Source organism: Hylobates moloch, unplaced genomic scaffold, assembly GCF_009828535.3.
Source record: "Hylobates moloch isolate HMO894 unplaced genomic scaffold, HMol_V3 SCAFFOLD_16, whole genome shotgun sequence".
NCBI lineage: Eukaryota > Metazoa > Chordata > Mammalia > Primates > Hylobatidae > Hylobates > Hylobates moloch.
In genome coordinates, this window is record NW_026652291.1 from 134,103 (window position 1) to 146,778 (window position 12,676).

General features: G+C 47.6%; 2 gene segments (V, D, J or C); both read left to right on the plus strand.

Annotated features, from left to right (window-relative positions):
* Positions 1 to 969: 969 nt before the first annotated feature.
* On the plus strand, positions 970 to 5,047 carry LOC116484574 (immunoglobulin heavy variable 4-38-2-like). The segment is given in 3 exon segments: positions 970 to 1,069; positions 1,152 to 1,529; positions 4,977 to 5,047. Coding segments are annotated over 3 exon segments (495 nt in total).
* Positions 5,048 to 6,918: 1,871 nt separating this feature from the next.
* Positions 6,919 to 7,420, plus strand: LOC116484576 (immunoglobulin heavy variable 7-4-1-like). The segment is given in 2 exon segments: positions 6,919 to 7,004; positions 7,089 to 7,420. Coding segments are annotated over 2 exon segments (378 nt in total).
* The last annotated feature ends 5,256 nt before the right edge of the window (positions 7,421 to 12,676 follow it).

The following is a 12,676-nucleotide window of genomic DNA, read 5'->3' on the forward strand; positions in this document are numbered from 1 at the left end:
ACCAGGGTTCCTTGTGCACTCAGAGGTGAGGGCTCACAGAGTTCCTCTCCGGTTTCCAGGAAAGGTAACTGCAGTAATCTTGGTGATGAGAATATCCTCCAGTGCTGACCTATTATAGAGTTTACATATGAAATTGTCACTGCAATTCACAATCTACTCTTTCACACAGAAGTATACAGAGGTCAGGACACATCCTCAGGGTCACACATTGAGAATGATGAAGATATGTCCCACAAGTTTTTCCTAAGGTCTCAGAAAGAATTCTGGGACTCAAAAGGTCTCAGAGGGCAGCTCCCAGTGCCTTAGTTAAAACGGTGGCTCAGGCCTGTAATCCCAGCACTTTGGGAGGCCAAGGCGGGTGGATCACCTGAGGTCGGGACGTTGAGACTAGCTTGGCCAACATGGTGAAACCTTATCTCTACTAAAAATACAAAAATTAGACGGGGGTGGTTGTGCGCGCCTGTACTCCCAGCTACTCGGGAGGCCGAGGCAGGAGAATCACTTGAACCCAGGAGGCGGAGGTTGCAGTGAGACGAGATCGGGCCACTGCACTCTAGCCTGGGCAAAGGAGCAAAATTTCATCTAAAAAATTTATTTTAATTTAAAATTTTTTAAAAATGGCCCACTCCCTAGAACAGAGAGATTCCCTCTAAACATGACGGATGTCCTGAACTATAAATTACATTAAGTGAATCCTGGTGTGTCTGAACTCACATGATTATTACGTTAAGCTGCTGTTCCAATCTGCTTCCTCACCTGGGAAAAGAGGAGCCAGGACACGGCTAGTTGAGGCTCCAGGAAGAGAACTGAGTTCTCAAAGGGCAAAGCCAGCATCCTCCTCGCAGGGTGAGCCCGAAAGACTGGGGCCTCCCTCATCCCTTTTCACCTCTCCATACAGAGGCACCACCCACATGCAAATCTCACTTAGGCACCCACAGGAAACCACCACACATTTCCTTAAATTCAGGGTCCAGCTCACATGGGAAATGCTTTCTGAGAGTCCTGGACCTCCTGCACAAGAACATGAAACACCTGTGGTTCTTCCTCCTCCTGGTGGCAGCTCCCAGATGTGAGTGTCTCAAGGCTGCAGACATGAAGATATGAGAGGTGCCTCTGATCCCAGGGCTCACTGTTGTTCTCTCTGTTCACAGGGGTCCTGTCCCAGGTGCAGCTGCAGGAGTCGGGCCCAGGACTGGTGAAGCCTTCGGAGACCCTGTCCCTCACCTGCGCTGTCTCTGGTTACTCCATCAGCAGTGGTTACTGGTGGAGCTGGATCCGCCAGCCCCCAGGGAAGGGGCTGGAGTGGATTGGGCACATCGATAGTAGTGGGAGCAAGTACCTCAACCCGTCCCTCAAGAGTCGGGTCACCATGTCAGTAGACACGTCCAAGAACCAGTTCTCCCTGAAGCTGAGCTCTGTGACCGACGCGGACACGGCCGTGTATTACTGTGCGAGAGACACAGTGAGGGGAGGTGGGTGTGAGCCCAGACACAAACCTTCCTGCAGGGAGGCGGAGGGCGCGGGCGCAGGTGCTGCTCAGGACCAGCAGGGGGCGCGCGGGGCCCACAGAGCAGGAGGCCGGGTCAGGAGCAGGTGCAGGGAGGGCGGGGCTTCCTCATCAGCTCAGTGATCTCCCTCCTCGCCGGCACTCAGATGTCCCCAGGGCTCCTCTTTATTATCTGTGGTTCTGCTTCCTCACATCCTCGCTGCAGGCAAGAAAGAAGGGAGAAATTTCTCTGTTTACCATTAAGCTTTTAACAGTCACTGGCACCCTTTTTTCAACAAATTCCCACAAGGCCCATTTTACCTTCTTGATAAGCAAAATATTCTAAGGCTTCTCACTATCCCTTGATTGGCGTCATCTACTGCATCCTGTCCTGCTCTTAAATTCATGTGATGAAACCCCAATCCCTGTGGCTCTGTATTGGAGAGAGGGATTTTAAGAGGGCAAATAAGTTAACTGTGGCCATAAATGTGGGACCCTAATCCAGTAGGACTCTTGTCCTTATGAGAAGTGGAAGACATCAGAGACCTCTTTCTCTCTCTCCACATGCACACAGAGGAGAGGCCATGTGGGGATGCACTGCATGAGAAGGTGGCCCTTTGGAAGCCTGGAAGAGGCCTCAAAAAACTAACCCTTTCTGCATCTAGATCATGGACGTCGAGACTCCAGAACAATAAGAAAATTAGTATTTGTTATTTGAAACAACCTAGTCTGTGGTATCTTCTGACGGAAAGCCAAGTAGATTCAGAGATTCAATTGTGTTAGCTCCGTCTCCTGGAGGGAGAAGCAGCCCATCAAGGCTGGACACATCTCTCAAATTATTTTCATAAAGAAAAATAGATCCAAGATGAAAACCCCACCATATTTCCGCTGAGTCATTCACTTAGCAGGCATCTCTGAGATCAGCCCTGCGGGCTGTGTTCTAGGTCATGTCTCTCACTTTCCAGTATGAGAATCCATGTAGATAATGAGAACCAGCCAGATGGAGTCCTGATCCCTGCCCACCTTCTGCTGCCCCCCAAGTATCCCACAGAAAACCACTCCAGCATCATCCCCGTGTCTTCTACTCTCTAAAATCCCACTAAAGCTGACCCTAAACCAGGAGCTATTTAGGGCTGGACTCTTGTTCTTCTTAGTCTTCCATAAGGTCCAGGTGCCGAGCAGAGCCTCAGTAAAGATGGAGCATCAATTCCCCCAACCCACATCATTCCCTTACACCCTTGTCACGCATCTGTCCTCTGCGGGCACCCAGGGCAGGTTACACAGGAATTGTCTGAAGCTGGTCTCAGGTGCCCTGCTGAGACCACTGGTCATGCACATGTGCGATTCCAGGTCATGCCATCTCTACTGCAGGAGAGACCTGTGTCCTGTGGGGCACAGACACCTGCTGACCCCGGGCCTCCTCTAATAACTCACACACCTGGTGTTAGTGTATGTTCAGATGGCCCCTCAGCACAGCACACTAGGGTGATTACCCTGACAGATGGCTTTTTCAGGCAGTGGACAGAAAATGGGATGGGCAGGCCGGTCACTTCTATCATTGGAGATGTCCAAGTGAATTTTAAATAAATGAAACAAAATTAACAACAAAGGGGAAGAATATGTACCTGTATCTGGGAGGTATACAGGATCCCAGAACTGTATTGGGAGTGGATGTGAAATGCCCTTCTCAGTGGAAAGCCCTCCAGCATGTGTGAAACCTGAAGGAATGATCAGTGTGCAGGTGGAGGCTGATGGGGCAGCTGGCAGCTTACATTTCCTGAAGCTGTTCCTGGGTGCGTGAAGGTTGGATGGTACATGAAAATGAGGGCTGGACTCATATAGGAACAAGGAAATTATCCCATGGGAATGTAAGAAAAAAAAACAGAGATGGACACCCCTGGACACAGCTCATTAGATTTGGTGGAAGAAAGATAGAAATTTATTCCAATGACCCCAGCATGTTCAGCTAAATATGAGTTGCATTAATAGACAGAATTATGAAGGGAAGGGTGAAGGAATTTATAGAAGGAAATAACATAGGAGAAATGAAAATAAATCTACACAAATCTATCAAAAGACAGCTGTCAGAGTGGAGCAGATGCAGCTACTTCATTATTCCGGGAACCTACCAGAGACACTTGACATTCCTCTAAGGCCAGTCTAGTGGTGATGAACTTGTTCACTTTTTGCTTTTTGGGAAACTTCTCAAACATCCTGCATTACTGAAGAAAAGCTTTAATCCATGTAACATTTTTAGTTAGCAGTTTTTTGGCTTTGTTTTTATTTTCAGCAACTTGAATAGAATCGTGCACATCATGACATTCCATTGAGCAACAGACCACATATAAGACAAAGGTCCCATTAGATTATAATACTGTATTTTCACTGCATTTTTTCCATGTATAGGTACATTCGTATGTATAAATACCTACCATAGTGATTCGGCTACTCACAATATTCAGTACAGTAACATTTGTACAGATCTGTTACCTAGGGGCACTATGCTATCCCACACAGCCTGGATGTAGAGGATATTTCGTGTAAGTTTGTGTAAGCACACTCTATGATTGTTGCATAATGACAAATTGCCTAAGGACACATTGCTCAGATGTATCCCTACTGTCTTCTTGTTGTTGTTGTTGTTGTTGCTGTTGCTGTTGCTGTTGTTTGAGATGGAATCTCACTCTGTCACCCAGGCTGGAGTGCAGTGGCACAATCTCAGCTCACTGCAACCTCTGCCTCCCAGGCTCAAGCAATTCTCCTGCCTCAGCCTCCCAAGTAGCTGGGATTATAGGCATGCACAACCGCGCCCAGCTATTTTTTTTTCCTATTTTTAGTAGAGACATGGTTTCACCATGTTGCCCAGGCTGGTCTTGAACTCCTGACCTCAGGTGATCCACCAAGGTCACTAAAAACACTTGAAGCATCTGGCTCCTGCAGCCTCCAGACATGCTCCACACCTTCTCATTGTACACAAACTAATTTATTTCTCTTTCCTGAGTGATCTTTGCCAAGATTCCTCTCCTCCACTTTGACGCTTTGGTATACCCATGAGTGTCCATTCTTGTTCAGCCAGGGACACAGAACCAGGAAGACATCATGCATTTTCTAGAGGGAGCTGGCTTGGGGAATGAACGATTGGAGTAGAAAGTGCCTTTGTCCATGCATCACAGGCCTGAGGGCCATAGCAGGCGGTCAGGAAGAGAGGATGCCCAGACAGCCGGGGAGACCAGGAAGAACAAAGCCAGTTTCCTTCCTGGTGAGGAGGGGCAGGTCGAAGCCTCGTGTCCCTGTAAGGATGAACCACACTCACCTGCCACTGCTACCTGCCAATCAGGTGACCTGCAGAGCAGCAGCTCCTGAGTCACTGATGGTGACTTCTTCCTCCAAACCCTCTAGGATCTGTGCTTCCAGGAGTGGGAACCCCAGCAGGTCCCCAAGTTTTCAATGGGTTCACCTAGCTAGTGTCTGTCCTCAGCTCCATCCCCAGGATCCTGCCCTGGTGGTGTGTACAGCGTCACAACAGTGGTGACAGTGACAGCTGATGCCTGCACTTTCTAGGCCAAGAAATTTGAAAGAAGCAAGTCACAGGGCCAGCCGGGATATGGGGTAATCACAAAAATTTCCTTCTTGGGGGAAGTGCTGGGAAGCATCCTTGAGTCCTCCTCAGCTCACATGCAGCTGCTGCTGTTCATCCCAGTGGGGGGACACATGAGCCCTCCCCATGCCCAGGATGGAGCTGTTTCAATCACAGCAGGATGGGAATGTGTCTTCTCTATGGGGGCTTTTGAAGCACAGCTCTCCTGTTCCCAAGATTTGAGATTTATAAAGACAAGTCCCACAGAGTGGGCCTGCACAAATAAGACAGCGACAGGATCCCCAGGAGAGATACCCCATAAGAGAAGGGACAGGCGGGTCCCATCACAGACACTGGTCCTCAGAAACCCTGACCAGCTACTCACCTTCCCAGGTCCCCTGTTCCTGATCAGTGCCTGTGTCTGCTCCTGAGAAGATCCCCATCAATAGTCGCCAGGGTTCTGCTCCCTTCCTTGATGTGCCTCTGGGAGTGGGGCTGGCTGGGCTATGGGGCTGGCTGGGCTGTGGGTCTGCTGTGACTCTCCCCACAGGTCAGTGGCTCAGTGCAGGCTGCACCGACTTGGTGCAGGCTGGGCTGTGGCTGACCCTCCCAGGGGGACCCTGGGTGCTTCTCAGAGGCATTTGCAGGATCCCAGGTCCTGGGAGAACAGGGAAGCCACAGTGTGTGCAGGGCCCCATCTCCAGGTGTAAAGTGTTTGCTGTCGCTCTGTTCACAAGGGCGTATCCCCAGGCCTAGGGGCACTGTGGGTGCACAACCAATGCGCTAGACACAGGGCCTAAGGCACATTTCCCTCCCATTACTGTGGGGACTCTAGGCACTCTGCGTGTGTGTGTGTGTGTGTGTGTGTGTGTGTAGATTAGGAGTTGTGGAGTGGGCGGGTTTAGAAATTATCTGATGAGATGTTCATCCAAAGGAACCGACAAGAGATCAGGTGTTCTCCCGAAGGCCCTGGGCGCTCCTGGACTCACTGTGAGTGTGGACTGACCCAGTGCTTCGGAGCTCCAGAGAAGGGGCTCCCTGGTGGTTTCATAGAATCCTTGCTTAGGGTGTTTCTGCAGAGTTCACTGGCTTTCCTACAGCCAGTTTAGTATTGTAAGAGATGGTGTCAGCAGCACATGGTGTCACGTGACACTAAAGGAGCATTCTGAGCCGGGACACAGCCACTTCACACTGGGGGGAAAATGCTCTGGGAGCTGGGCTGCAGGGGGCGCTCAAGGCCCACCCAGCACAGGCTCCAGCCCCAGAGCAGGTGTGCAGGAGGCTGGGGAGGGATTTCTCTCAAGATCTGTGTCATTCTTTAAAAAATCTAAAATACGTATTTGACAACTGGACATTCTATAAATATCCTATTCAATTGCGAGCATTTATCAAACTTGATGTTGTAATGAGAACCACTTTTACACTGGAGATTTCTAACCCTGCTAGATATCGTAATAGTATGCAGCTGGAGGTTAAGGAAGCTTTTCTTTTATATAAATAAGTGCAACTTTTGGAGAAACACACTCATCCTCCAAATAATACATGCATGTATTAAAGCCTAGAAATGCTTATATTACTTCTGAGCCATGCAAGTGTGGGTTCCCAGTGAAGTCCTCTTCTAGGGAAAATTGTTACCCAATGAGAGAAGCTCTGTCAACATAGAGCTTAGGGATATGGCAGGGCTCACATGGCCTCTAAGGGGATTACAGCTTGAACCCTTAGCATCCTCCGTGTGTCGTCTCTCCGCTCTTTCTCATGCAATATCAGGTATGAAATAGGATCACTCATGAATATGCAAATAACTGAGGTAAATATAGCTATCTTTGGGCCCTGAGAGCATCACCCAACAACCACACCCCTCCTCAGAAGAAGCCCGTAGACCACAGCTCCACACCATGGACTGGACCTGGAGGATCCTCTTCCTGGTGGCAGCAGCAACAGGTAAGGGACTCCCCAGTCACTGGGCTGAGGGAGAATCCACCACAGTCAAGTGAGACTTCACGCACTCCCATCTCCTCTCCACAGGTGCCCACTCCCAGGTGCAGCTGGTGCAGTCTGGGGCTGAGGTGAAGAAGCCTGGGGCCTCAGTGAAGGTTTCCTGCAAGGCTTCTGGATACACCTTCACTAGCTATGCTATGAATTGGGCAAGACAGGCCCCTGGACAAGGGCTTGAGTGGATAGGATGGATCAACACCAACACTGGGAACCCAACATATGCCCAGGGCTTCAAAGAGCGGTTTGCCTTCTCCATGGACACCTCTGTCAGCACGGCATATCTGCAGATCAGCAGCCTAAAGGCTGAGGACACTGCCGTGTATTACTGTGCGAGAGACACAGTGTGGAAACTCACATCCTGAGAGCGTCAAAAACCCTGAGGGAGGAGGCAGCTGTGCTGAGCTGAGGCAGTGACAGGGACAACGTGGCTGCACCCTTTGTAGGGTTATAAACATACATATATATGCACCCAACACGGGAGCACCCAGATACATCAAGCAAACATTATTAGAGCTAAACAGAGAGATAGACCCAATATAGTAAATGCTGGAGACTTTAACATCCCACCCTCAGCATTGGACAGATCTTCCAGACAGAAAATTAACAATGAAATCTTAGAGTAAATGTACATGACAGACCAAATGGACATAATGGATATTGACAGAACACTTCATCCAATGGCTGTAGAGTACACAGTCTTTTCCTGAATATATGGATCAGTCTCAAGGATAGACCATACAGTAGACCAGAAAACTAGTCATTTTTTAATTGAAAAGATATCAAGTACCCTCTCTGATCATAATGGAAGAAAGCTAAAATAATAAGAGGAATTTTGGAAAACTATGCAAACACATGGAAATTAAACAATATGCTCCCTAATTAAACAATGTGCTCCCAAATTGAACCATATGCTCCAAAATGGGTTAATAAAGCCATAAAAATTTTTAAAATTTATTGAAAGAAATGATAAAGAAAACAAAGCATATGAAAACCTATGAAATACAGTGAAAGCAGTACAAAGAGGAAAGTTTGTAGCTATAAGCGCTTACTTTAAAAAAGTAGACAAACATAAAGTAAACATCCTAGGAACGTCTTTTAAAAAATAGAAAAGCAAGAGCAACTCAAACCCAAACACAGTAAAAAAAAAAAAAACAGAAAGATCAAAACGTCAATATATAAAATTGAAATAAAGAAAACAATACAAAAGATAGATCAAATGAAAAGTTGTTTTTTAAAAAGATAAAAGACATCTACAAACCTTTAACCAGACTAAGAAAAAAAGGAAGAAGATCAAAGTAAATAAAATCAGAGAGAAAAATGGAAATATTACAACCAATAGTGCAGAAAATCAAAGGATCATTAGAGGCTACTAGGAGCAACTAAATGCCAATAAATCAAAATATCTGGAAGAAATGGATAAATTTAGAGATACATACAACCTTCATTGAATGAGGAAGAAATTGAAAACCTGAACAGATTAGTAACAAGTAGTGAGAATGAAGCCGTAATAAAAGGTCTCCCAGCAAATAAAATCTCGGGACTTGATGACTTCATCGCTCAATTATGACAAACATTTAAAGAAGAGATAATACCTAATCCCACTCAAAAGATTCCAAAAATAGATAAAGAGGGGAGGAATTCTTCCAAATCTCCTGTATGAGGCCAGTGTTACCCTTATACAAAAACCAGACAAAGACACACCTAAAAAAGAAGAAAACTACAGGTCAATATCACTGATGAATATGGATGCAAAACTCCTCAAGGAAATCTTAGCAAACCAAATTCAACAACACATGAAAAAGAGCATTCATCATGACCAAGTGTGGTTTATCCCAGGGATGCAAGGATGGTTCAACATATGCAAATCAATCAATGTGACACATCATATCAACAGAATGAAGGACTGAAGCCAAAAGATCAGGCCTCACCTTGTCCTCCTCACTCAAAGTCTACCGTCAGTGATTTGGTCCTCTTGGCCAGTCCTGCTGTACTTGGTCTCCCATGATTCCTCTCTCAGATCCTGAAACACTGGGCTTCTGTGCACCTGCAATCTTTCTCTTCCTTGGACATGGAGATCCTGCTCCTCAGAGAGGGATGATGCCTCACTGTGGCTCCTATGGCCCATCCAAACAATTCCTCCAACACAATCATGATTTTTCCTATTGGAAATTGAAAGGGGATGTGGGAATTTGTGTGTGTGTGTGTGTGTGTGTGTGTGCGTGTGTGTGTGTGTCCTCAGGCCTGTTGAGGGCATAGCAGGACTCTACATATAACAGGAAAGCAAAATTTTCTCCCTACTATTTCCTTCTAAGGTGTTCATAAGGTAATCAAGAGGAAATAAATCACAGTTCATAAGATGTTGTGGACTGGGGTGATGTTGCCACTCAAGACTACTATGGAGGCTCCAGGTAAAGAAATTTAGAAAACTGTAAGAATATAAGCAAATAAGAAAACCTGGGGGGTAGCAGGGAGGGGACCTGCAGGGGTGACTCACCCAGGCAGGGAAAACACCGGGTACCACAGAGGGTGAAAACTCTATGCTCATTAAAGAGGAGAGCTCACTCAGCATTTCCCGCAATCCTCCCTCCAGAAGCACGACTGCCAGGAAAAGTTCACAATGGAGCATCTCCAGCTGGGAACCCAAAAGAAGCAGGGAGATTTTAGGCCATAGGTCCTGGGCACAAGGTGTTTCCTAGGTTCCTAACCTTTTTCTTCCCTCTCTGTCCAGCAAACCTGCTTGTTTCTGTCACCTGCCTTCCTGTCCTTGGGGTGAGAATGGACGTCTTGACACTCAGCAGAGGGATGCACTTTCAGAGGATGCATGAGTTTGTGTCATCTGACGCCTGAGCAGGACACTCACCCCTGGGAAGAGGCTCCAAGACAGAGGGTCACTGTGGTTCCATCCCCTTATATATGCAGGGATCGTGGCGCATGCACACTTCTCCTCAAACTCTGTTTATACCCCAGCAACAATGCTGGGTATTGTCAGCCTCTCTCCTCCCCAGATACCGCTCTGTCATCAGCCTGAGCACAATTTCCCCATGAAAGGCGTTATTCTTTCTCTCAAAAAGATCAACTTTTTACATGTCTTTGATGGATGACAGTTTTTCAGTGTCAGAATCTAGAAATAAGAAATGGGGTGATGGGGACAAGTGAGCTCTGTGTGTGACTCACCAGGATATTCCCTTTTATTCCAGGTGTCCTGTCCCAGGTGCAGCTGCAGGAGTCAGGTCCAGGACCCATGAGGCCCACAGACACTGCCCTCCATCTGTGCTGTGTCTGGATTCTTTTTTACCATGGATATTATTTGAGCTGAATCCACAATCCCCTGGGCAACAGGCTGGAATTGCTGGGGCACAGTTACTAGAGTGGATCACCAAGGAATATACATCATGCACCCTCTACCCAGGTCTGCGTCTCCATCAACATTGACTCAACCAAGAGCCAGTTCTCTGTGAGGCTCAGCTCCATGGCTGCCTAGGACACAGCTGAGTATTACTGTGAAAGACTCAGTGAGGAGGTCTCCTTGTGAGCCCTGACACAAACCTTGCTGTCAGGGCACTCAGGACCACCAGGAAGACTCATGACCACCAAAGGGACTCATTACCACCAGGGGAAGAGCAGGTTGCAGGAAGCACAGGGCCAGCCCCAGAGCAGGTGGGGATGGAGATGAGAAGCTGGTTTACTGCCAGGGTGTGGGTCGCCTCTACATCTACATGTTTCCTCCAGGAACCCTCCCTTATTTCATGATGCTGTGCCTAGCTCTACGTCTCTGAAATATCAGTTTTGTTGTACCAGGAGGAAACCTTCTCACAGACCCTAAATGTAGAACAATCTCTCTGCCAGTGGTTGCCAGTATCACAGCCCCATGGAAGCTGAGGGGAACCCGGTGAGTCTTCTCCAGTCACATTCAGGACAGGGGCCTCAGTGGGGTTCCTTGAGGACAACAGTCTTTAGGAATTCTAATTTCAGTAAAGAGAGAGGCTGGGCCAGGGTCAGTGTCAGGTAGAACCTCACAGATTTTATGTCTGACCCTTCTGCTGACACTAAAGCATGCAAATCAGTATCAGCACTGATCTGGGGCCCCTTTTGCTCCTAGCCCATTCTATTTCTCATTAGTTGTTTTTGTTGTGGATTTTCCTTTTGCTGTTCCTAATCCCTGTAAAGTGGAGATGTGGTTCCTGCTGTAAAATATCCAGGGCTCAAGCCCTTTCCCTGCAGCTCAGGTGGGGCTCAGACTGTGGCTTCTGCAGCCACATGGGAGAGGCTGATGGGACTGCCTCTCTCCCGTTGCTCAGAACCCTCCCCTGTGTTGTGTAGAGACTCACCTGGGATTGCAAGTGGCCAATAGTTGTGAAGGGGATGAGCTTGTGTGGTCATAATGGGATGAGGATGTGAAATTTATCCTGTGCTGTGCAAACTACCATAGAGTCACCTTCCTCACCAGTAGTGTTAGAAAGAGGGTGTGAAAGTTGTCAGAATCAAAACGGAGCCACTTGTGTTAAAACGCTGACAAATGGAAGTAGGAATGACCATGAAGGAGGGTTCTTAGGCCCATATTCCTGATAACAAAAACTATCATAAATAGACTCTGCTTAACCACAGTCTTGGGAAGAAGACACCACAACTTTATAAAAAATTACATTTGTCAAGAACAGTAGTTTGTAGCTCTAAATGTACCAATTAGAGACAGGTGTCCATTTTCTCTGGAAACGTATTTTTATGTTCTTACTGGACATATTTGTTGATAATGTTTGCTATTATGAAGATACCCGAACAGTGTCCACATCAGAGAATAAAAAAGAGTAATGGGCAGATTAACTCTGTGCCTCCAGACCCAGAAATCCTTTGACCTTGACTTCCCTGAAATGGAGACACAGAGGATGGATGAGCAATGCTGAGCGGTGCACCTATGACCACAAAGAGAAAGACCTGGAAATGTGTCCCCTCCCCTCCTCATGAAAGGCAGCTCATCCCCTGTTCCCTCAGGCCCTGGCGAGGAGCCACCCCATGTCTGTGCCCTTCCTCAGTGTCCACACCGTGGGGTCTGCACTGATCTGGATTCCCTTCTCATCCCCGTCAATATTAGTGTCCTTTGTAAATCAGGTCCAGCTGTGGCTGCTCCTCATGGGGCTGTTCTCAGTCTGTTTTCTCTGTGTTCACAGAAGTCCTGTGTGAAGTTTACTGATGGAGTCAGAGGGGGAAAAATTTTACAGCCCAGCGGTTCACTGAGACTCTCCTGCAAAGCCCCTGGTTTCACCTTTACTGGCTACAGCATGAGCTTGGTCCAGCAGGCTTCACAACAGGGATAGGTGTGGGTGCCAACAGTGAGTGATCAAGTATGAATTCTCAGGGTTACTCTCCATGAGTACAAATAAATTAACAATCTCAAGTAACACCCTTTCAAGTGCAGTCTGCCTTACAATGACCAATCTGAAAGCCAAGGACAAGGCCGTGTATTACTGTGAGTGACACAGTGAGGGAAACCCTGTGTGAACCCAGACACAAAGCTCACTGCAGGGAGACAGGAGGGGACTATGTGGTAGATGCTGCTCAGAACCATCAGGGGGCGCTCAGGACACCAGGGGGCGCTCAGAACCACCAGGGGGCGCTCAGGA